This window comes from Panthera tigris, chromosome E2 (assembly GCF_018350195.1).
Source record: "Panthera tigris isolate Pti1 chromosome E2, P.tigris_Pti1_mat1.1, whole genome shotgun sequence".
Lineage (NCBI taxonomy): Eukaryota > Metazoa > Chordata > Mammalia > Carnivora > Felidae > Panthera > Panthera tigris.
Window position 1 is genome coordinate 61,186,568 of NC_056674.1, and position 23,721 is coordinate 61,210,288.

Below are 23,721 nucleotides of genomic sequence, written 5' to 3' on the forward strand. Positions count from 1 at the left end.
TACCCCGTCTGCCTGTCTTCTAGGCCCAGACTCCAGGCTCTGCTTCACACCGGCCGGGGGAGGGAGCAAAGGTGATGTGGTCTGTAGGCGAGAGCCCCTGGGTGCAGCGTGTCAGGCAGAGTGGGTCTGGGGGCCAAACAGGAAAACCAGCCCAGTGGCCAATGTCCAGGAGCCCCCGCCCGACCCAGAGTTCAGATCTTCCCAGGAGCACTTCTCTCTGTGTCTCCCTGTCCCATCCACCTGCCCCCCGGGGAGCTCGTCCTGAATTTGATGTTTATCATTCCACCGCCTTTAAGAAAGCTCTATGCAAACGTGTGTTTATATATTAAGTACAGTGTTACGCCAAGGGTAGGGGGGTGGTCACAGGCCAAAAGAGGCTACATGTTCTGTTGTGGAGAATTTAAAAACAATAATAAAGTCATCCCAGAGTTTTCCTCTTTTTTCTTATTACTACATGCTTGCAATTTTTTTAATGTGTATTTTGACAGAGGGAGCACTCGAGGTAGGGGGGGCCGAGAGTGAGAGAAAGAGAAAACCCCAAGCAGGCTCCACTCTGTCAGTGCAGAGCCTGATGCAGGGCTCAATCTCTTGGTTCCAAGAGATCATGACCTGAGCCGAAATCAAGAGTCAGACGCTTAACTGACTGAGCCACCCAGGCACCCCTACATGCTGGCAATCATGTCAGTGATAAGGGGCGCCTGGGTGGCTCAGTCAGTTAAGCGTCTGACTGCGACTCAGGCCATGGTATCACGGTTTGTGAGTTCGAGCCCCGCGTCGGGCTCTGTGCTGTCAGTGCACAGCCTGTTTCCGATCTTCTGTGTCTCCCTCTCTCTCTGCCCCTCCCCTGCTTGTTCTCTGTCTCTCTCAGAATAACTAAATAAACTTAAAAAAAAAAATCTTAAAAAAAAAAAAATGTCAGTGATAAGATACCCTTCCCAGCAGCACACTGCCTGTGGTTACCGGAGCTCTGAAGCGGTCTGGTGTTGTCACTATATGTTGCTTTCTGTAATTTGTTTTGGAAAAAAGAACAACATGTTTTCAAGACTCCTCTCCATTCCTGGCAGGGCTGTCTGCCCTCCTAGTGTTCTGGATACTTTGTTTATCCACGGCCCGGAACACTCTCCCCTGCCTTTCAGATGGTGCAACCAGGGCTGTCCCTATGGCCCAGAGTCCCCTAGTGAGTTTGTATCCGCTACCCAGCATTCCAAAGGAGACCTGTTGTTATCAAGTTTGAAAGTATTTACGAGGTAGATACACACAAACTTTGTACGTGGGGGTCGAACCCGGACTGTTGTGCTGGGGGGCCCAAAGATGAACCATGAGAGCCCCACCCCAGCCACTATGGCAGGGCGGCCGCTTGTGTTAACCCAGATTCTTGCTACTGGCACCGGGGTAAAGCTGGCCTCCTGTGGCTACTGCGAGCCTGTTCAGTTCCTGTAACTCCGGGCAGGTCGGGCTTAGGTTCTGAGACTCTGGCTGGCTGCCCAGATTTTTCCTTATGGGAAAGTACGGGCTCTTTGCCTTTCAGGGAAAGTTTCCAGGGACCAGGCTGGGGCACAGAGAAGCTTTTCACAGAGCACCTATCAGATAAGAGGCTCATGTTGGAGTTAACCCTCCAACTCTAGGCCAGCTACGAGGAGAAAGACTCTGCACTGCACCGGGGCGGGGGACTTTCCTACTTGTCCCCTTTGTCTGCCTCCATGTGGTAGGGACCAGGACAGAGCCGCCCTGGGGTCAGCAGGGTCTCCAGAGCTGAGTGGGCGTGAACCTCCACCATCGGCTCCTTCCTGGCACCTACCTCTGGGCCAAGAAAGAACCAGTGGCAGCTGTAGTCCTGGTGGGTATTAGGGTACTCTCTGGAGATCTCATGCCACAGAGGACTCCCCCTGGCCCTAGCCTTGTGCCCTCCAACTCATGATTTTGGGTGGTGACTTAAGAGCTGGGTCTGTGACCCTCGCCTGCCTAAAGCAGAGGTAGGACCGCCTCCAAGTGGGGATGGGGGCGGTGGAGACGGGGGTTGACTTTAGGCTGGAACTTTGCTTCTTTGGAGCCTTGTTCTTCCTAACAGGTCCGCCCCTCCCCCCACGCTGGCCCCCTCCAGGCTCAGGGTTTCCTGAGGCACTTCTGCAGGACCGAGAAGGCTGTCTTGTCCACGTCTCCTGCCCAACATTGGCTCCCCGTGTGTCCTCCTCCAGCTCTGCTTGGGCTGCCCCCCGACCCTCCAGGCCCCAGGCGGTGGCAATGCAGGAAGTGAGAGGAGATGCCAGAGGACTTGGGGGTGGAAGGTGAGGGCGTGGCTCCACGAGCCACAAAGAGGCCTTCCGTCTTGGCCTACGGCCGCCAGCAGATCCCCAGTCCTAAGTCCAGCTTTGCCCGCTGCTAGCAGTGCCCTGAGGTCCTGTGCCTCCCTCCTTACCTAGAAAGCAGCCATTATCTTGTGAGTTATGTTGTCCCCTAGGTAAGTAACAAAGGGCTCAGAGTAGTTAATGACATGAGAAGAGCCACTGTCATTTTGTATCCTTGTCGTAAAGGGAAGATGTCGAAATATGAAAGCCGTGCAGAGCAGAAGCGGGGATCCTGGAGGTGCCCGCGTCCTCTGTGTTCAGCTGCGTGTGGCGCTTTGCTGTGCGAACCGACCCGACCTTTTCAGGGCTGTGTTCCTGTGAGCAGGGAGTGTCAGGTGCGGATGGCATTTGAACAGATAAACGAGTGACAGTTGGCAGATGCCCTCCAGAGAACACGGATTCCGCAGTTACTAATGGTGGTCCATGAAAGTAGGGTTTCCTGCCAAGTAAAATTGAGAAGTGCTGAGTGAAGAGGTCTCCCTACTGCAAGACTCACACATTTTTTAACGTGCTAATACGCTTTTAAAAGAATTAATTATGGGGCGCCTGGGTGGCTCAGTCGGTTAAGCGGCTGACTTCGGCTCAGGTCATGATCTCACAGTCTGTGAGTTCGAGCCCCGCGTCGGGCTCTGTGCTGATGGCTCGGAGCCTGGAGCCTGCTTCCGATTCTGTGTCTCCCTCTCTCTCTGACCCTCCCCTGTTCATGCTCTCTCTCTGTCTCAAAAATAAATAAGTGTTAAAAAAAATTTTTAAAAAGAATTAATTATGGAGAATTTCAAGCACTCACAAACAGTAGCATTGTGGGCCCCAGCCATGCCTGGCTGGGCTCCTGCAGTCACTGTGACCCTTGTTTCGGGGGTAGCCCCTCCTTCTCCCCTCCTTCGCTCAGGGACCAGTATCGTTTTGTTCTTTTCTTTTTCAGGTTACATTTATACACATTGAATTTATGTGGAGTTTAAAATATTTTGAAGTGAGAGGATGCCGTTTTTCATGAGTTCAAGTGTCAATACTTTAAAATTTGTAGTTAACTATTCTAGCAGTGTTTATTAAGAGTGCTAACCTTCTCCTCTGATGTAAAACGTGCTGGTACGTTGGGACGCCCGGGTGGCTCAGTCGGTTAGGCGTCCAGCTTCAGCTCAGGTCATGATCTCACAGTCCGTGAGTTCGAGCCCCGGTCAGGCTCTGTGCTGTCAGTTCAGAGCCTGGAGCCTGCTTCGGATTCTGTGTCTCCCTCTCTCTGTGCCCCTCCCCCACTCATGCTCCCTCTGTATCAAAAAATGAATAAATGTTAAAAAAAATTTTTTTCAAATTAAAAAAAAAATATATATACTGGTATGTTACATTAAAAGCTAATATTTAATTAGATTGTCTATTTACTTAAATGCTTATTTTTGAGAGAGAGAGAGAGGGAGCACAGGAAGGGGAGGGGCAGAGAAAGAGGGAGAGAGAGAACTCCAAGCAGCCTCTGCGCTGTCAGCTCAGAGCCCGACGCGGGGCTCGAACTCACGAACCACGAGATCTTGCCCTGAGCCAAGATCAAGAGTGGGACCCTCAACCGACTGAGCGACCCCGGTGCCCCAGGTTGTGTATTTTTCAAATCACATTGACTGGGGTTTGCTTTGCGTTCAGTGAGCTTGATTAGTTCTGGCAAATACAGTGCACACCGTGTCACCGGTACCATTGGCTCAGAAGCTCCTGTGTCCCTTCCAGTCCCCACCTCAGCACTCAGCTGCCCTGCCTTCTGTGGCTGCAGATCAGCCTCACCTAGAGTTTCGTATAAATGGAAGCACGCAGCAAGGAGGCTTTGGTTCCTCTGCTCTGTGTTTACCGTGGGTGTAGACGAGCATGTGCGGTTTGATCCGCCGGGCCTCTGCCCGGTACCCCGCTGTGAGGATGGGTCGGCTTTGGTCGCCATCTGCCAGTTGAAGACATTCAGACATCCCAGGTTTGGGTGCTTGGGCCTTCTAGGACCAGCCCTGTGTGGATGTGTCTTTCCTCCTTCCTGCTTAGACTCCTCCCTAGACTCCCTCCTGGGAGAGGAGTGGCCCTCGCTTCTCGTGGTGACAGCATGTTTGATTGTAAGACCTTGCCGACTTGCCCACCTGCTTCCCACGGGGGCTGTGCTGTTGGGGGAGCGGCTGGGCCGTCGTGGGCGTGTCAGCTTGGCTCCTGGCACACGGCCGTGTGGCCGGCTGGCTGTTAGAGGCTGTGCTGTGCTGTCACCTTGGGCGGCTTGTCCCGTGACCCCTGCGGCTGCTCTCCTCCCCCTGCCTATCCCCCCCACCCCGCACCATCCTGTGAGTCACCCCCCTGCCCCCACCCCCCATGACGCTCTGGGCCCCTGTCCTGCAGATGGTGCAGTCCCTGGGCTTCGCCATTTACCGCGCGCTGGACTGGGGCCTGGACGACAGCCAGGAGCGAGAGCTGAGCCCACAGCTGGAGCGGCTCATCGACCTCATGGCCAACAACGACTGTGAGGACGGCAGCTGCGGGGCTGCGGATGAAGGCTACGGGGGCCCGGAGGAGGAAGAGGAGGCGGAGGGCGGCCCCCGCGCCGTGCGCACCTTCGCCCAGGCCATGCGGCTCTGTGCGGCGCGCCTGACGGACCCGCGGGGCGCCCAGGCGCACTACCAGGCCGTGTGCCGCGCCCTCTTCGTGGAGACGCTGGAGCTGCGGGCCTTCCTGGCCAGGGTCCGGGAGGCCAAGGAGGTGACTGGGAGAGCACGTGCTAAGGAGGGGCGGGGGGTGGCGGGGCTTCCCGTGGGGGGGCTCCCTGAAGGCCAGGGGTGGAGCAGGTGGAGGGGCAGCGGGGCACGAGCCAGTGGCCTCCCCAGCTGGTGCGCCAGTGGGAGGAATCACAGGAAAGGGGGAGGAGGCCACCGAGGTACCTTTGTGGCCCTCTTCACACTCCCCCCCCCCCCCCCCACGCACCGGTCCCTCTGTCTCTCCAAAGGACGTGGAAGTCCTCAGTGCAGGACTCTGAATAAACTAGCCTCACTGTCTGCACTCAGTGTGGGCACCGTCCTAAATGCTCTGCAGGTTTTAACTTAACCCTCACACCTACTTCGTAACCGGTTTCGCCCAGGAAGGGGCTGAGGCTCAGAGACATTAAGGAACCTGCTCCCAGCCTCTGGCCCCGGGCCCTTCTTCCTGTTGCCTCCTCATGTTTATATCTTCCCATGGGGCTGGCTGTCCTCCCCTGTGCTGGTTTCTTCTGGAAACGGGTGCTAACTGGCACCGCTTCCTGTAGCTCAGTGCACACAGGTGTTTGGAGTTTGGGGGAGGTAGGAAATTCAGTGACAGTTGCCTTTTACAGATAAGCAAACAGAGGCTCTGAAAGGTGTCCCCTTGTCCCAAGCCAGAGCTAGTACAGGCAGAGCTGGGGTCTCCCCAGGCCTGGTCTGTCTCTTCGTGGTCTCAGAATCAGTAGCTGACAGTCTTTCTTCAACTTTCAAGCTTTCCCCTTGGTGGGACCTGACCTGTTTCCTCGAAGCAGGGGTCTTGGCACAGGGACTTCTGCCTCCCATCAGCAGTCACGAATGAGAAAATGCAGACTTTGTAGAGGTCAGGGCAATGGCAGAAGCTTTTTGAAATTGACTGATGCTGGTCCCTGGTTCCACCCTGACCAACTTCCCCGAAGCTCTGGGCCTGAGTAGGTTCTCAGGATTGTTCTGATTGATGGGGCCTGGGACCCAGCCTGGGACAAGTCAGAGATGTGCTTGCACCACTGGGCCCTTATCTGCAGCCCAGCTGATGGCCCAAGGGTGGGTAGTTCCTCTGCCCACTCCCCATCTCCCCTCCCTACTCCTCCTTGGCATCCTGGAGATGTTCTTCTTCTTCTTTTTTTTTTTTTTTAAGTTTATTTATTTTTGACAGAGGGAGCATGAGTTAGGGAGGGGCAGAGAGAGGGGGAGACACAGAATCTGAAATAGGCTCCAGGCTCCGAGCTGTCAGCACAGAGCCTGACGCGGGGCTCGAGCCCATGAACCATGAGATCGTGACCTGAGCCTAAGTCGGAGGCTTAACCGACTGAGCCACCCAGGCGCCCCTTGGAGATGTTCTTCTAATGCACCAATTAGTGGATGGGTCTTTTTTTTTTTTTTTTTTAACGTTTGCTTATTTTTGAGAGAGAGGGAGAAAGAGTGCGAGCGGGGGAGGAGCAGAAAAAGAGGGAGACACAGAATCCGAAGCGGCTCCAGGCTCTGAGCTGTCAGCACAGAGCCCGATGTGGAGCTCAAACCCACAAACTAAGAGATCACGACCGAGCTGAAGTCGGACACTTAACCGACTGAGCCACCCAGGCACCCCCGGATGGGTCTTAATGCTTTTGTCTTTCTTGCTCTGAAGTCACCTGCTCTGTTGCTAAGATCGATTCCTTATGCAGACAATAGAAGCTCTTTCTTTAGCAGGAGCAAACATCTCCAGACTTCCAAGTAATTCACCCAGGAGATGTCCAGGGAGCTGGTAGTGACGGGGAGTGAGAGGAGGGTCTGTCGGTGGGACACATCTGGGCTGGCATTTTAGGAAGAAACAGCCTGTGCAGGGACAGGGGTAGAAACTACAGCAGGGATGAGAGTCCCACCCTTCATGCCCTTCGCCACAGGGACTGCCACATCACGCACAGGTCTATTTTTAGAATTACACACCTTGTGCCGCTCTGAGACTTGGCAGCATTTTCTAGAGCGTCCCAAAGCAGTTTAGCAAGTAGCTTGCGGTGAAAGCCAGGGTAACCGGTTCTGTCTTAGTTGGGGGGATGGGGTGGGAGCTGTGTGCTAAAGGTTAGATGCTTCTCTAGGGTAGGAGAGTTGGTGAGGACAGAGGCTCCAGCTGCTGCCAAGATCCAGGGCAATGAAGGCAGTGAATGTAGCAGCTTCCCAAATTTTCAGCACAGAACAGTTACCCGACAACCCTTGATGTCCTTCTTTGGCCCTCACCACAATGGCGGCATTTCCCCCACGTCATTAAATACGTACCCGTGTCTGTTTCCCAGGACTTGCTGAGTAACTCACCCTCTTACCCTTATACCCATCCATCCACCCATTCAGCTGTCCGTCCACACACCCACTCATCTATCCAGCCATCCATTCATTCTTTCAACTGTTGTTTGAGACTTAGCGTCCATCACACTGTGCTAGGAGCAGGAATACTAAGGTGCGAAAAAACCAGAAACATAAACAAGGTTCTGGCCTTCTGGAGCCAATAGTACAGACAGCAATCAAAGAAACAGATAAATGTAAAACTCCAGCTGGGATCACATGTCGAGAAGAAGCGACCATGGGTGTTCTAAGAGGGTGGGTGCGTATGTGCCCTGGGAGCTGGATCTGAAGGAAGACAGGGAACTCTTCACAGATGGGGGAGAACAGGGCTTTCCCCTGCATCCGCCATCTCTGGAGGACCCAATGCCTCGCTGGGCTGTGTGGATCAGGTGAGAGAAGGGTGCAGGTTCTTTTGCAAACCAGAAAGTTCTATGTGGGTGCCAGGCGAGTGTTCCACTCTCACCCTTGCCCTTGCCCAGGAGAAGCTGCTGGAGACAGCTGATGGGATACCAAGTGTCCCATGTGGTTCCAAAGCCAGTGGCTTGGTTTCTCTAGATCCTTCTGAGCCCAAAGCCTTGGCCAGAATGCCCGCTTGTCCCTTTTCCAGCTGGTGGAATAGTAGTGCATTGGGAAGGAAGTGTCCCCAGACGGACAGACCAGCAGGGGCCCGTATCCCCGTGGCTACCGTTCTTTTACCTTCTCTTGGACGCGCAGATGCTGCAGAAGCTTCGGGACGATGAACTGCAGGTAGAGAAGCCTCTGGCGGAGCTTGACAACCTGGGACACACAGACTGGGTAAGATATGGCTCCGCTCCGGACCCGGAGCACTGGGCTCAGCCCCCACCCCCCCGGGTCTGTGCCTGGAGGGCCTGGGGCAGCCCTGCCGGAGCTAAGGGCCGTTTTCGTCTTCTCGGGGGCCCAGGCCCGGCTGTGGGTCCAGCTCATGCGGGAGCTCCGCCATGGAGTGAAGCTTAAGAAGGTGCAGGAGCGAGAGTTCAACCCCTTGCCCACCGAGTTCCAGCTCACCCCCTTCGAGATGTTGATGCAGGACATCCGCGCCAGGAACTATAAGCTGCGCAAGGTCATGGTGAGCTGGTGGGGGAGGGGCCTGCCAGCGGCCTTCTGCCCGCTTGTGGCTACTGAGCCGGGTGTTTAAGTGTGCACAGGCGGACGTGGCCCTTATTCCCATAACTCACTGGACACGGCGTGACGTCAGGGACACAGTGTGACAAGGGCAGGGAGGGAGAGGGGATGCATGGAGGGTTCCAGAGGACCAGCGGCAGGAGTTGAGACTGTGAGTTGCCCCATTTTATGTTTACACGGCTCTTGCCTTGTGCTGGCTGCACTCGACAAATTAAAAAACTTTTTTTAACGTTTATTATTTACTTTTGAGAGAGAGAGAGAGAGAGAGAGAGAGAGAGAGCAGGGGAGGGGCAGAAAGAGAGGCAGACGCAGAATCCGAAGCAGGCTCCAGGCTCCGAGCTGTCAGCACAGAGCCTGACGCGGGGCTTGAACCCACGAACCATGAGATCGTGACCCGAGCCGAAGTCAGACGCTTAGCTGACTGAGCCTCCCAGGCACCCCTCACTTGACAAATTCTAAATGTGCCAGTTATTTCATTCTTTTGGCGACCCTGTCTGGGGTGTCACGGGCCTTCGTTTCCACGTGAAGAATGGAACACGGTGGTGCCACTACTGCCCTTACGCCTGCCACGCAGCCCCTGAGGGGAGGGCTGGCGTGAGGCCCTGGCCCTGCTCAGGGCTGAGAGAGCCCTCCCACGGCCCCAGCCCATGTGGGTATCAAGCCCTTAGCCTTGGTCTTCTCCCCATCCTCCCCAACAGGTCGACGGAGATATCCCTCCCAGGGTGAAGAAGGATGCCCATGAACTCATCCTGGACTTCATCCGCTCCCGGCCTCCGCTGAAACAGGTACCAGCTGTGCGTGGCCTCCACTCTTGGCCTCCCCTCCCCCAGGGCAGACTGGAGTCTCCACTGAGGGAGGCGCTGGCAGGCTGGTCCCGAGATGGACCTGCCCCAAGAGCACATAGGGCACCTTCCCGTCTGCCCCCTGCTAGCCGGCTACTGATAGGCGTGGCCGTATCACAGGGTTCCTCCCCGCTCCATTGTGTCCGTGCCACCCCCTTCCCTCATGGAGCCATACTCCCTCCAGGTCTCAGAGAGAAGGCTTCGCCCCTTACCCCAAAAGCAGAGGACCCTGCATGAGAAGATCCTGGAGGAGATCAAGCAGGAGCGGAGGCTGCGCCCGGTGGGGGCCGAGCGCTGGCGTGGCCGGGGTGAGCATGGGATACCTCCCCCGCCTCCCCCCTCCCCCCTCCCCCCCCTCACTGTCCTGTCCTGCCCTACCTCCCTGCCTCCCCCAGGGTTTGGCTCTCTGCCCTGCATCCTCAATGCCTGTTCTGGGGACACCAAGTCCCCTTCCTGCATCAACCTGTCTGTCATGGACGCCGGGAACAACACCCAACGCCCACGGCCCCGGGTCCTGCTCAAGGCGCCCACCTTGGCTGAGATGGAGGAGATGAACACATCTGAGGTCAGAGCCCACAGAGTCCTGGAAAGAGGCCAGGGAGGAGGAGGAGGAGGGCAAGCGAGAAGGGCTGAGGGCAGCACTCTTCTGTGGAGCTGCCGTCCTGCTGTGGGGCTGGGTCTGTCCCGAGAGCAAACATGGTGGGACTTGGGAACACTTCCCCATCTTGGTGGCTCAGATGGGTGACCGGAACGGTGGCCTCGGGCCACCTATTCCCATAGTGCAAAAGGGGCTGGAATGGGCGTGTTTCATCATCTTGGGGCTGGGAAGCTGAGCAGCCCCCTGGCTGATGTGAAAAGCCAGTGTGTCTCATTGTGGCCCTCTGTCATCCCCTCACTGCCCGCTGAGCTCAGGGAGACCTAGGGCAGTAGCTCTCTTGGTGGGCCGCACCTGACACCAGACCTGTCACCTTCAGGACTTTCCACAGGCCTCAGCGAAGGGGTTGGTTTTCGAGGTACTTGCCTTCCACTATGCTAGAGGGTAGTCAGGCTGGGCAGTGAGTAGAGGATGACCCCATGGCCTCAGTGGGTCCAGCAGCACCCCCTGTGTCCTATGCCTCAGTCCAGGGACAGGCAGGAGGCGCTGGTGGTCAGGGCTGGGTCTGGTGTGTCCACAGGAGGAAGAGTCTCCGTGTGGGGAGGTGACACTGAAGCGGGACCGCTCTTTCTCGGAGCATGACCTGGTCCAGCTCCGGAGCGAAGTGGCCTCTGGCCTGCAGCCAGGCACTCAGCCCCAAGGAGGGTTGGAATCATCCCGGCCCCGCACGGGCAGCATGCACGCCTGGAGGCCAAGCACCCAGGAGCAGGGCAAGTGGTGGCTCTCACCCCCTTCTCCCTTGACTCTATTCTGTGGGCACCATGTCCTGGCCTGGTCCCATTGTCTTCCTGAGGAGGCAGCATCCAGAGGGTATAGGGAGGTCATACCTGCAAGAAGGGTGTTTAAAGTTCAAGCCCAGACTTACCTCATTGCCTCAGGCAGGCATCCCCCACTTTTTTGACTTGAAAACTTTCTTATTAAATTAGTAATCCACATTTATTATAAATAACACTTCTTAAAAAACTTTAAAACATTCGCATGACTCTAGTACTCAGGGATCATTACTAGTAATATATTGGTATATGAAAAGAAAATTGGACGGATGGAGGATGGATGGATGGATGGATAGATGGATGGATGGATGGTAGAAGGATAGGTGGATGGATGGATGATAGGTAGATACTTGGATGGATGGACGGATGGTAGAAAGATGGATGGATGGGTGGATGGAAGAAGGATGGATAGATGGTTGGTAGAAGGATAGGTGGATGGATGGATGGATGATAGGTAGATACTTGGGTGGATGGGTGTTTGGTAGAAGGATAGGTGGATGGATGTTGGGTGGATATATGGATGGATAGATGGTAGAAGGATAGATGGATGGATGGATAGATGGATGGATGATGGGTAGATGAATAGATAGATGATAGATGGGTGGGTAGATGAATGACAGGGATAATGGACAATGATGGATGATGGGTCAATGATGGATGGATAGATGGATGACAGAAGATGGATAGGTGGATTATGGATGGATTATGGGTGGATTGATGGATGGTGGATGGATGGATGATGGATGATGATGGGTGGATGGATGGATGGATGGATGGATAGACAAATAGCTAGGTGGACAGATAGATGATTGACAGATCCTTCTAGTCTTTTTTTTTTTCTGATCAGTGAAAACTTGTCTGCAGTGAACCAGATGGGTCGTGCCACACACACCACTCTAGAACCTGACTTGTCACCTTGTTTCCCTGCTCAGCACAGAGGACAGAAAAATCCTACTGGCCACACAGGGTCAGTTCGTCCCACTGTTGTAGGGCTGTGCTCCACAACGTGCTGACGGGACATGGGGTTATCTTCCCCCATCCACTGTTTCCTACTATACGTGGCCAGGCCACCCTTTCTGCTCTCAGCGTTATCTTGAGCCACCCTGTTCTCTTGCCAGCCTCAAGGTGGTCCAGCTTGGTAGCTGATGCACTTTCTGGAGTGAAGAGGTCCAGGCCAGGCCAATTCCATACTTCACTGTCCTTGTCCCCCCACAAGTGTCCTGAAGACTCAGAGCTGCCTCTCAGGTCCTGCTCCACCCCTCTCTGCATGAAGTGCAGTGAGTGGCACTAGTGACGTCTTCCTGCATGACTGCTGCCATCTGCCTTCACTTTTGGCGGCCATGCAGCTCCTGATGTTGGCTCGTTCACCGGGATAAGATATGGGGCCCCTGCAGGTGTCCCTTGAGCCTGCCACACTGACTTGCTCTCTACATGACCTTCTCCTTGATTACTGCCCCCATGGCCCCCTACTGCTTGACCAGCTGTCTCCATCACCCCCTGGGCACAGCCCTCCCACACAGTGTCTGCCTGGTTGTCCTGACAGGGCTCCTGTGCTCTTACTCTAGGTTCCTTCCCTGTAAGTGTCCAGGTCCAGCCTGACCCTAGCTCTCTACCACACAGTGACCTGGGCTCAGCAGAGGACCGGCCGGAGGCTTCTGCAGCCCCAGACACCAATCATCTGTGGCTGGTGAGTGATGGAGGCATTGTTGTCCAGGGTGCTGGGTGGGGGCGCCTCTTGGGCCCTTATCCTCACCTCTCCCCTGGACAGGGCCCAGCAGCGGTGGGGCAGTTCCTTCCGTGGGTGTGGCTAGGTCTGCTCCAGAACCACCAAATCTGAGGTTGGTCTTTGCTGCTCCCTTCTGGGACTTCTGGGAACTGCAGCCCCAAGGCCAAAGAAAGGACCTTGCTAAGGAGACTGGGGACATCTGAAGTTCTTAGTTCCCTGTGGGGGTTAGGACAGATGGGAGACTGGAGCTCTGTGCCCGAAGGCAGCGAGATGTGACAGCATCTTATAGGGTCATGATTCTGGCACTACGCTGCTTACTCTCTGCATCTGGGCTTTCTCAGCGTTGGGTTTTATCTGACTTGTAACTGGGAGGAACTAACACCTGCTGGTATTTTGAGTCCCGCCCCCCATCCTTGGACCTGAGCCTTGGCGTATGCTTTCATCAGAGGGATGACAGGTGAAGTGCCTGGTGAGCACAGGGCATCCGGATGTCAACAATGTCGTTACCATCATTTCCTTGAAGTTTTGTCAAGAGGCTTACATGAGAACACACGTTAAAATTGCCTTGAAAAGTGCCCTAAAATTATAAGGTAGTGTTACCACTGATACTCCCCAACCAAGTTCTGTATCATCTACTGCTGCATTAAAAATTACCCCAAAACTTAAAACTGTAAACAACAAACACTTATTATCTCACAGAGCTTCTGAGGGTTAGAAATCCAGAAGTGGCTCGGCTGGGCGGCCTGGTTCAGGGCCTCCCCGCAGGGGGCACTTGGAAGGTGGCTTCTCCTGTGGCTGTTGCCGGCAGGCCGAGCTTCCCCTGCACGTGGACCTCTTCACAGGGCTCTCGGGTGTCCTCACAGCATGGTGGCTGGCTTCCCCCAGAGCTGGTGGTCTGAGAAACAGCAAGGCAGAAGCCAGTGTCTTCACGACCAAGTCTCAGAAGTGACTCATTGTTATCTCCAGCTTTCTCTGTCCATTAGAAGTGAGTCGCTAAGTACATCCTCAGGGGAGGGGGATTAAGGCCCGCTTTTCTTTATTTTTTTGTGGGAGGAACAAGGACCAAGTTTTTTACTTGCTCATTTCTTGCATTGGAAGCATTCCTTGACGACCTGCTTGGCCTGAGACTCTTTGCCGTAGTCCTTAACCACCACACAACTACAACCAACCACCGTACGGGGTTTTCCTGTCACTTTTACAGAGGCCGACCCACTCCCCTCGCTTCTTGTCGTCATCACCAGTAATTAGGTTGACCTGGTGCTCAGCACGAGGTGCCTCCACCGCGTGGACACTCAGAGATGGGTGTGGTCCTCGTGTAAGGCTTTGGCAGCTCCTCAGAGTCCACTTGCTGGGCCACCATGGGTGAGGGCGGTCTTCACCCCCTCTTGGAAAGCAGCGATGCCTCCCTCGGCCATGGCGGTGGGTACGGGTGGGGCTGAATCGTGATGCACTCAAGCCCCTGCTTAACTCAGGGCGGCAGGGAAAGAGGAAGGCCACTTCTTGAAGGGAAGTCAAGGAATTGGGGGACACGTATGTATTCCTTCAATTAAGTATTCAGGGTGGGGAGGCCCATTTTAAAATGGCAAGTCCCATAAGTGTATTTTTTTTTAAGTTTATTTCTTTATTCTGAGAGAGAGAGAGAGAGAGAGATCACAAGCAGGGAGGGGCAGAGAGAGAGGGAGAGAGAATCCCAAGCAGGCTCCACGTCGTCAGCATGGAGCCTGACACGGAGCTTGAATCCACGGACCGTGAGATCATGACCTGAGCCGAAACCAAGAGTCGGACATTTAACTAACTGAGCCACCAAGGCACCCCTCATAAGTGTACTCTTTTTTTATTTTTTAACGTTTATTCATTTTTGAGAGACAGAGACAGAGCATGAGCGGGGAAGGGGCAGAGAGAGGGAGACATAGAATCTGAAACAGGCTCCAGGCTCTGAGCCGTCAGCACAGAGCCCGACGCGGGGCTCGAACCCACGGACTGTGAGATCGTGACCTGAGCCGAAGTCGGATGCTCAACCGACTGAGCCACCCAGGTGCTCCACTCTTACTTTTTTAAATGTTTATTTATTTTTGAGAGAGAGAGAGTACATGAAGGAGGGGCAGAGAGAGAGAGAGAGAGAGAGAGAAAGAGACAGAGGGTCCAAAGCGGACTCTCTGCTGACAACAGAGCCTGACGCGGGGCTCAAACCCATGAACCGTGAGATCATGGCCTGAGCCAAAGTCGGACGCTTAATTGACTGAGCCTCCCAGGCACCCCCATAAGTGTCTTCTTGGCACAGATGTCAGGAGTGCTTTCTGAGACGTTTGGCTGTCAGACCTCATGTAACCTCCACACCCATCTCTGCCCTGAACACGTACTCATGGCCAATCTGATGAGCAACCTGCTGGTCTCCGCTCCCAACAGGAGCAACCCTAAATAGGATAATCCACCAGCAATGTGAAAGAAACAAACCACGCATCCCAACCCCCATCTCTGTGGCCCCCTCGTGGGGGGCCACCCCTCATGATGCCTCATCTCCGTAGCTAATAATTTGGGGTGCCAGGCGTGGCGCTAAGGACTTTGTGTGTTATCTCAATGAAGCTGGAAGACACCCCACTTTATAGGAGAGGAGCTGAGCAACCCCTCCGGAGGGTGGGCAGAATGAGGCACAGTCACTGCGGTGGCCCAAAGGGGTAGGTGGCGTGGCAGGCGGGACACGTACCACCTACAGATGGGCAGGCTTGGTGGTGAGCACCGAGTCAGGCAGCATGCAGGAGGCGCCTAGGGCCTTCAGCCGCCAGGGGAGAGAGAGCTCTGTGGTGAAGGGCTTCAGAAGGAGAGGAGGTGGGCCTGGGGCCTCTGGATGGTTGCGACCGGTGGTGGCGTGTGTTTGCAGGTGGGGAACGAGGTGGGAGGCAGATGTTTCTGGTCTGGAGAGCACCGTGAACAGAGGCGGGGATGCTAGAGGGATGTGGTCATCAGCAGGCTGGGTGCGGGCCGGGTGACAGGAGTAGCGTGTGTGGGTCCCGGCAGTAGATGAGGTGAAGGCTGGGGTGTTTTAGGAAGTTGCTAGGTTTGGGTAGACTGAGGCCAGGAAGATTCCAGAGTCCTCAGAGAAGAGACACCCTTATGGACAGACTCCTAAAAGGCCTCGTCCCTCAAGGCCTGAGGAGCACTGACCCATTGACCCTTTTATCCCCAGGAGTTCAGCCACCCCGCGGAGAGCCTTGCTCTGACCGTGGAGGAAGTGATGGATGTGCGCCGTGTGCTGGTCAAGGCTGAGATGGAGAAGTTCCTGCAGAACAAGGAGCTCGTCAGCAGTCTCAGGAAGGGGAAGGTGAGGTGGCCCGGACCCAGCTGCTCCCTCAGCAGGCAGGAGCCCTGGGTTGAGGGCGGGCCAGGCAGCCTGGACCCTGGATCGCTCCCTCACCACGCAGGACTAACTCATCTGGTCCTTTGCTTACAGATTTGTTGCTGTTGTCGAGCCAAGTTCCCGCTGTTCTCCTGGCCACCCACCTGTCTCTTTTGCAAGAGGTGAGCCTGTGTAAGCACCTTGGCTGTGAGTAACACGGGAGGAGCAGTAAGGTTTCTAAGCCAGCACTGTCCGGTAGAATTTCCTGTGATTGTGGGGATGTTGCTTCATGCACTGTGGCCAGTGCAACTGCAGAACGTTAATTTCTCATTTTTAAGTTCATGTTAATAGCTAAGGGGCTTCCCTTTTCAGCCAAGGTAGGGTAACAGGCATCAGAACAGGCACCTTCCACCCGAAACAACCAAAAATACCCATAAAAAGTAAAAAACCCAAAGAACAGGAAACAACGGTTTTCAAGATATTGACTATCGGGCAACAGCAGGAAGGAGACAGGTGAGCCCAAGGATGGCCTCAATTGCCTGGAGTTTCTAGGTCACAGCCCAGAGGCCACTCAGCTCCTGGACCGGAGGCAGTAAAGCCGAGAAGCCAGAGGGACCAAGGCAGCCAGAGGTCTTAGTGCAGATTTCCAGCCGGGGGAGAGCTGTCCCCAGGGCAAGCCTCGGGCCTGCAGGAGATTGTCCTGGAGTGTTCAGTAGGGGACCAATCAGCACATACAAGGAAAGGAAGCTCCTGAAGGCTGGGAAAGAATCATCCTGAAGCAGGTACTGGCAGACTCCGGCCCCCAGGCCAAATCTGGCCTACTACTTGCCTTGTGAATAAAGTTTTATTGGAACAAAGCCACACCCATTTGTTTATTATTCATTTAGCCATATCCAAAATGTTTGCTCTGTGACCCTTTACAGAAAAAGTGTACTGACCCTGTGCTAAAGCTTTCAAGGAACAGTACTAGGAATAGTGTGTGTTCCCACCGGCCATGGTGGAAATGTTGTAATTCACGAACCATTGAAGGTCTTGTTCCACTAGTGGGGAATAAGTGCCCCCAGACTGAGCATTGTTCCAGACCTAAAAGTTCATAAAAGCAAGACTTGGAAATAGTTTGGAAAGGACCAAACTATTCCTAACTATCTTATCCAGCACTCAGCAAGAGAAAATGTCTAGCATCCAATCAAAGATTATCAGTCATGTCAAGAAGCAAGAAAATACGACCCATGATAGAAAAATCAGTCAAAATCGCCCAGAACTGGGGCACCTGGGTGGCTCAGTTGGTTGAGCATCCGACTCTTGATTTCAGCTCAGGTTGTGATCTCACAGTTTATGGGATCCAGCCCTGCACTGGGCTCCGTGCTGAGTGTGGAGCTTGGTTGGGATTCTCTCTCTCCCCCGCTGCCCCTCCCTTCCTTGCTCACATGCACGTATATGCTCACTCTCTCTCACTATTTAAAAAAAAAAAAAGAAAGAAAAGAAAAAAGAAAGACTCCCGGAACTGACACAGACATTCGAATTAGCAGTTCTGAAGTTCTAAACTATTTCATATGTTCAAAAAGTTAGAGGCATGAAAGATAAAAAGACACAAAGTTCTAGACCTGGAACTAGAATGTTTGGATGAACGTTTGGAATTACACTGGATTGAACATCCAGAAGAATGTGCAGAAGAAAACATTAGTGAACTCAAAGACCAAGCAATAGAAACCACCTAAAATGAAAACACTGAGAGAAAATGTTATTTTTTTTTTTAGAATGTTTAAAAAGTTTTACTTATTTAAGTAATCTCTACACCCAACGTGGGGCTCAAACTCACGACCACAAGATCAAGAGTCCCATCCTTTAACGACTGAGCCAGCCAGGCGCTCCAGAGAAAAAATAACTTAAAAAGTGAAAGTGGTCTCAGTGACCTGTGGGTTAATGTTAAGCCTAATATAGATGTAATTAAAGTCCCCAAAGAAAAAGGAGGGGGTGGGGACAGAAAAAGTATTTGAAGAAATAATAGCTTAAAAAGTTTTCCAAATTTGATGAAAAATATAAACTTACAAGAAACTTAATCCCAAGCATGAGAAACATGAATAAAATCATATCAAGCCATATATTAATCAAATTGATTAAAAACCAGTAATAAAGAGAATTTCTTAAAATCAGCCAGCAAATAAAGACTTCTCACTGAGATAACGTGAGCAAGAGGAGAGTAAACCAGCGTTTCTGATGGACTGAAAAACTGTCAATCTAAAACCCTAAACCAAGAAAGAGTATGCTTCAAAGATAAAGACAAGGGACACCTGGGTGGCTCAGGTGGTTGTCTGACTCTTCATTTTAGCTCAGGTCGTGAGATGGAACCCAGCACGCTCAGCCTGGAGCCTGTTTGAGATTCTCTCTCCCTCTCCCTCTCTCTGCAGCACACAAGTGCGCTCTCTCTCTCTCTCTCTCTTTCTCAAATAAAACAGGGACACCTGGGTGACTCAGTCGATTGGGTATCTGATTTCAGCTCAGGTCATGATCTCGCGGTTCCTGGGTTCGAGCCCTGGGTCAGGCTCTGTGCTGATGGCTCAGAGCCTGGAGCCTGCTTCCGATTCTGTGTCTTCCTCTCTTTGCCCCTCACCTGCTCATGCTCTGTCTCTGTCTCAAAAATAAGTAAACTTAAAAAAAAATAATAATAAAACAAACGAACAAGCAAAAACAAAGACACAAATAAAAACATATCCAGAAATACAAAAAACCAAAAGAATTCTTTACCAGTAGACCCACACTACAATTTTCAACAAGGTCCTTCACATAGAAGGAAAATGATAGCAAATGGAAAGAGCGGGAGAGCACCAGAAACAGCAAGTACGAAGATGACATAGAAGAGTATTTTGTTATAACTTTTTACAAGGTAAATCAATATCTAGCACCCAACAGGGTGAAATTCAGTGCTTGGTATCCAATCGATGATTACCAGGCATGCCAAAAAATTAACAGCAAGGTACTGTAGGACTTGCATCTGTAAGAAGTATCATAACCGTAGCATTAAGGCCAAGGAGGGGATCAGAGGTATGCTATAGGAGACTTCTTGTGCTCTACGTGAAGTGGTAAGATATTATTGAAGGTAGAGTTAAGGAGTGTAGTGTAAGTCTGAAAGCAACCACTAAAACAATAAAACAGAGGAATAGCGTGGAATCATAAAAAATAGTCGATTAATACAGGAGGCAGAAAGGAAAAGGGGACAAAGAACAAATAGGGCCAAAAGAAAACAAACAGCAAAACAACAGCCCTAAATTCCACTGTGCCATAATTACCTTAACTGTGAAAGGTCTAAACAATTGGACTAATAGGCCGTGTCCCAGATTGAGTGCAGAAAGCAAGACTGCTGCCTGCAAACACGCGCTTTATGTATGTATGTATGTACTTCTTTATGGATGTATGTGTGTATTTACATATTCATGTATGTATGTATTTATGCGCAGATGAGTGAGGGGCAGAGAGAGAATCCTAGGAGGGGCAGAGGGTGGAGGAGGGAGGGAGGTGGCGGAGAGAGAGAGAGAGAGAGAGAGAGAGAAGTGGGGCTCAAGCTCACCCAATGTGGGACTCAAACACACAAACCCTGAGATCATGACCTGAGCCAAGGTCAGATGCTTAACAACTGAGCCACCCAGGCACCTAAGACATGTACTTTACTTTTTTATTTATAAAAAAAAAATTTTTTAATGTTTATTTATTTTTGAGAGACAGAGTGTGAGCAGGAGAGGGGTAGAGAGAGAGGGAGACACAGGATCCGAAGCAGGTTCCAAGCTCCAAGCTGTCAGCACAGAGTCCGACTCAGGGCTCAAACTCAACGAACCGTGAGATCATGACCAGAGCCGAAGTACAACGCTTAACGGACTGAGCCACCCAGGCGCCCCTAAGACATGTACTTTATATAAAAAGGCAAAAGTTGGTTAGGAGAAGAATGGAGAAAGATATGCCATGCCAATACCAGTCAAAAGAAAGATGACATTAATATCAAAGTAGATGGCAAAAAACATTACTGGAGATAAAGGAGTCCCTTTCCTAACGACAGAGGGAGGAAATAACCCTTCTGAACATTTCATATACCTAACCAGAGATTCAAAATACATGCAGTAAATATCTGATAAAGTTGCAAGGCAAAATAGATAAATCCACACTTAAAGTGAGAGATTTCGATAGCCTTCTCTCAATAATTGGTAGGACTTGTAAACAGAAAAAAACTAAGAAGATTTGAATGACACTGACAACCAACCTGATCTGCTATCCATAGAGCACTCCGCCAACCACAGCAGAGTGTACATGCTTCTTATGTGCACGAGGGATATTTACCAAAATACACCATATTCTGGGTCAGAAAACAAGTCTCAAAAACGTGGAAGGATTCAAGTCATGGAAAGTAAGTTTCCTGACCGCAGTGAAATCAAATATAATTAACCTAGAGTTTTCTTGGTGGCAAAACCATTATGAGACATCCATGTAAGACAGCACAGTCCCTTGCTTTAAAAAAATGAACTTGAGGGGCGCCTGGGTGGCTCAGTCGGTTAAGCGTCCGACTTCAGCTCAGGTCACGATCTCGCAGTCCGTGAGTTCAAGCCCCGCATCGGGCTCTGGGCTGATGGCTCGGAGCCTGGAGCCTGCTTCCGATTCTGTGTCTCCCTCTCTCTCTGCCCCTCCCCCGTTCATGTTCTGTCTCTCTCTGTCTCAAAAATAAATAAAAACGTTAAAAAAAATTAAAAAATGAACTTGGACCATCTGTCCTAATGCAGAGAAGAGCCCCAGGTGTATCTTTATAGAATAGTATGCGTAACACCCCACTTCATTTATTTTTGTTTTATTTTAAGCGTGTATCTTTGTCCGTCATACTTAGATCTAGAGAAGGGGAAACCCGTCACCAGGGTCTGCCACTGAGGGTGGGCTTTACGATTTGCAGTCACGGCTCTCTCTAGTGTCTGAATTTGTACAGGAAGGCATTTGTGTTTTAAGTCAGCAGTGGGGATTCAAAAGATGTCAATCACTGCTTAATACTGACTGCTCGGGGCACCTCTGGCTCAGATGGTGCCTCTGTGGCAGGAGGCGTCAGGCACATGCAAGTGCAGAGGGCGTGAGAAAGCTCCAGACCGAAATGTTTCAGAGAAAAAGCCAGCTGTGAGGGGCAGAAATATTTTGGATGCAGCCTAAGTAAAAAGAAAAGATTTGGGGGGTAAAACACGTAAAGCACTGAGGTAACTGGTCTCTAGCAGAAGGGCGGGCAGTTTGCCTGGTGGGAATGGTCTGTCTGTGGCTTCTTCACTGCTGACCCCGCGTCCCTCTTCTTTCCCTCCAGGGCTGTCTGCACTTCCTGCAGCATAAAGGTGAGGATCGTCTGGGGTCTGAGCGAGGCCCCAGGTATCTGAGGTGTCCTGTGGTTGACTTGGCTTGTCCGGGAGGGCAGAGCCGGGGGACAGAGGCTCTGCTGTCTCCTGTTGGCCGGTCAGACGTGCACCAGTCACTTCGTCTATCTCCTTCCTCCACACAAGACCCATCCCTACAGTTTCCAAGACTGTAGTTTTTAAAGACCCTTGTAGGTGGTTTTTTTTTTTTTTTTTTTTTTTAACGTTCCATGTTAGCAGGCTACTGCCAAGAAAAACCCTTCATTTTCCCTCTAAGACTCCTACCTTCTTTTATTTTTAAAAAGTTTAATGTTTATTTATTTTTGAGAGAGACAGAGCAAGCAGGGGAGGGACGGAGAGAGAGGGAGACACAGAATCTGAAGGAGGCTCCAGGTTCTGAGCCGTCAGCACAGAGCCTGACGTGGGGCTTGAGCTCATGAACCGAGAAATCAGGACCTGAGCCGAAGTCGGATGCTTAACTGACTGAGCCACCGAGGTGCCCCTGGACTCTTACCTTCTCACGCTACATCTCCCCTGAGTGTTTCCGGAAAGGTTTTTGTAGCAGTCTGGGCGCGTCTGCGTACATGCAGGTGTGCAAACGTAGAAGGGTAGTCACACTTCGAACTCTGTCACCCCACCACACCTCCGCCTAGAAACCATGGCTTGCTGGAAAAGGGTTTTACCACCAGTTACCACCAGTTGGGCAACCTCCAACTCATCAAGTATCTACTGCATGCAGGGCATGCTGGCGGGCCCTCTGGGTACGCCTGTCTGGATGAGCAGCGTGTGGTTGGGTGTGGGGAACAAGTGAGGAGACACATGCCTCCAGGTGGCCGGCATGGGGTGGGCATCCAGAGAGCACACACGGTCACAACGGCACCCTGCAGACACTCCCCTGCCGCCCCACAGGCCCAGAGCAGGCAGCTGTTCGTGTGTGTGTGTGTGCGCGTGCGTGCACGCCTGTGCTCCTCGCCATCTCTGTTGGGGTAGCCTTGTCCACATCTCCCTCTGTGTTGTAGATGAAGATGCCTTCTAAGAAGTTTGCACACATTCCTGTCTACACGCTGGGCTTTGAGAGTCCTCGGAGGGTGTCAGCTACCAGAACCACGCCGACCCAGAGAAGAGATGCCTTCCAGTGCGTTCCTTTGCCCTTTGCTGAGGTCACTGTGGTGATCAGGCATCGAGAGTAATACAGGAGCTGGGGTGGGTGGGGTGGTTTGCTGGGACACTGCCAGGACACAGAAATCCAAGGCACTTGTCCAGAAAGGGATGTCTCAGAGAGCTCTGGGGGCTAAGTAGTGTGAGCTGGAAACTGAACCGGGTGGTCAGATCCTCTTGAGGAAGAGCTTTTGCTGGGGGCGGGGGTGGGTGGGAAGGATGCGTGTGTGTGGGGGGGGTGGGGGGGTAGGCTGTGGACATGGAGAAAGGAACCAGAGGGAGACTTCCCTGATGGCTCCGTCCTGCTCCAGATCCCTGCAGGGGCCCCAGTGGCCGAGTGTGGAGGAGGCATTCCCACACATCTACACCCACGGCTCTGTCCTCAAGGACGTCTGCAGTGACTGCACCAGCTTCGTGGCAGACGTAGTGCGCTCCAGCCGCAAGAGTGTGGATGCCCTCAACGCCACGCCTCGCCGCACCCGCCAGACCCAGTCCCTGTACATCCCTAACACCTGGACTCTCAACTTCAAGTGATGGCCCTCGGCCTTCCTGCGACATCTAGCCAGAGGCTTTTCAAGGTGGCCAGACCTCTGAGGAGGAGCCAGGCTAGTCCTGGACCTGGCTGAGAAACTCCCTATCCTGAGGCACAGCTGCTGGCCTGCCCTCCTACGTGTGCATGTACATATATACATATATAGATACATTTATACGATATATACACACAGCCTATATATTTATATACATCTGTCCTGGCCCTAGAGTGTATTTGGGGTCAGGCTCACTGCAGGACCCTCCCTGGGGGAGGCTGTTTCCTGTTGGGAGACCTTGGGTGGGATGGGAGTGGGTTTTCTCACTCGGGAAGGGCATGTTGGAGAGACAACAGTGGATTCCAGATGATGGGGCTCTGGAGAGACCCCCACCCCCGTTTTTGTTCTTTCCTCCATCCCAAGGATGAGAACACGGCAGCTTCCCCTCCCTGGGTAGATGTCCAGGTTGGGACAGGACACCGTGGTTCCCGGGTAGACGGGAGCATCCTGCTGGCCTCTGCACTCTGAGCAGGAACCCGGGCAGCAGAGCCACTGGGGAAGACCGTGAGTGGGCTGATCTTCTCCTGGTGGGTATCATGCCCTTCCACTTGGAAGGCCCAAGGCCAAGCTCACTCCCCAGCATCCACGCCCCAGCCAGTATGCCACATGGCTGGTGTTGCCATCCGCACAGACTCAGAGGTCCAGAGATGGTGCTGGTTCCAGGGCCCTGGCGATGCTGGGGGTCCCGGTACAGGGAGGAACTCTGTAAATTTGTACACGCGGCCATTGTTGGCCTAATAAAGGTGGTCTCACAGT

At 52.7% G+C, this 23,721-nt stretch overlaps 1 protein-coding gene across 7 annotated transcripts in view; it reads left to right on the forward strand.

Moving 5' to 3' along the window:
- The window catches only part of SPIRE2 (spire type actin nucleation factor 2), a 36,736-nt gene extending 13,015 nt beyond the window's left edge, over positions 1 to 23,721 (forward strand). For 5 of the 7 annotated variants that reach the window (XM_042969361.1, XM_042969365.1, XM_042969364.1 and 2 more), the window contains exons 3-15: positions 4,698 to 5,054; positions 8,096 to 8,176; positions 8,304 to 8,468; positions 9,223 to 9,309; positions 9,551 to 9,674; positions 9,762 to 9,931; positions 10,542 to 10,731; positions 12,360 to 12,481; positions 15,705 to 15,839; positions 15,969 to 16,036; positions 21,175 to 21,202; positions 22,240 to 22,355; positions 22,690 to 23,721. In XM_042969361.1, coding sequence (XP_042825295.1) covers positions 4,698 to 5,054; positions 8,096 to 8,176; positions 8,304 to 8,468; positions 9,223 to 9,309; positions 9,551 to 9,674; positions 9,762 to 9,931; positions 10,542 to 10,731; positions 12,360 to 12,481; positions 15,705 to 15,839; positions 15,969 to 16,036; positions 21,175 to 21,202; positions 22,240 to 22,355; positions 22,690 to 22,912 — 1,866 coding nt within the window. In that variant the 3' untranslated portion in view covers positions 22,913 to 23,721. Of the gene's footprint in view, positions 1 to 4,697; positions 5,055 to 8,095; positions 8,177 to 8,303; positions 8,469 to 9,222; positions 9,310 to 9,550; positions 9,675 to 9,761; positions 9,932 to 10,541; positions 10,732 to 12,359; positions 12,482 to 15,704; positions 15,840 to 15,968; positions 16,037 to 16,406; positions 16,721 to 21,174; positions 21,203 to 22,239; positions 22,381 to 22,689 lie in introns of those variants that run through there. The other 2 variants (XM_042969362.1, XM_042969367.1) reach the window with 2 other exon arrangements.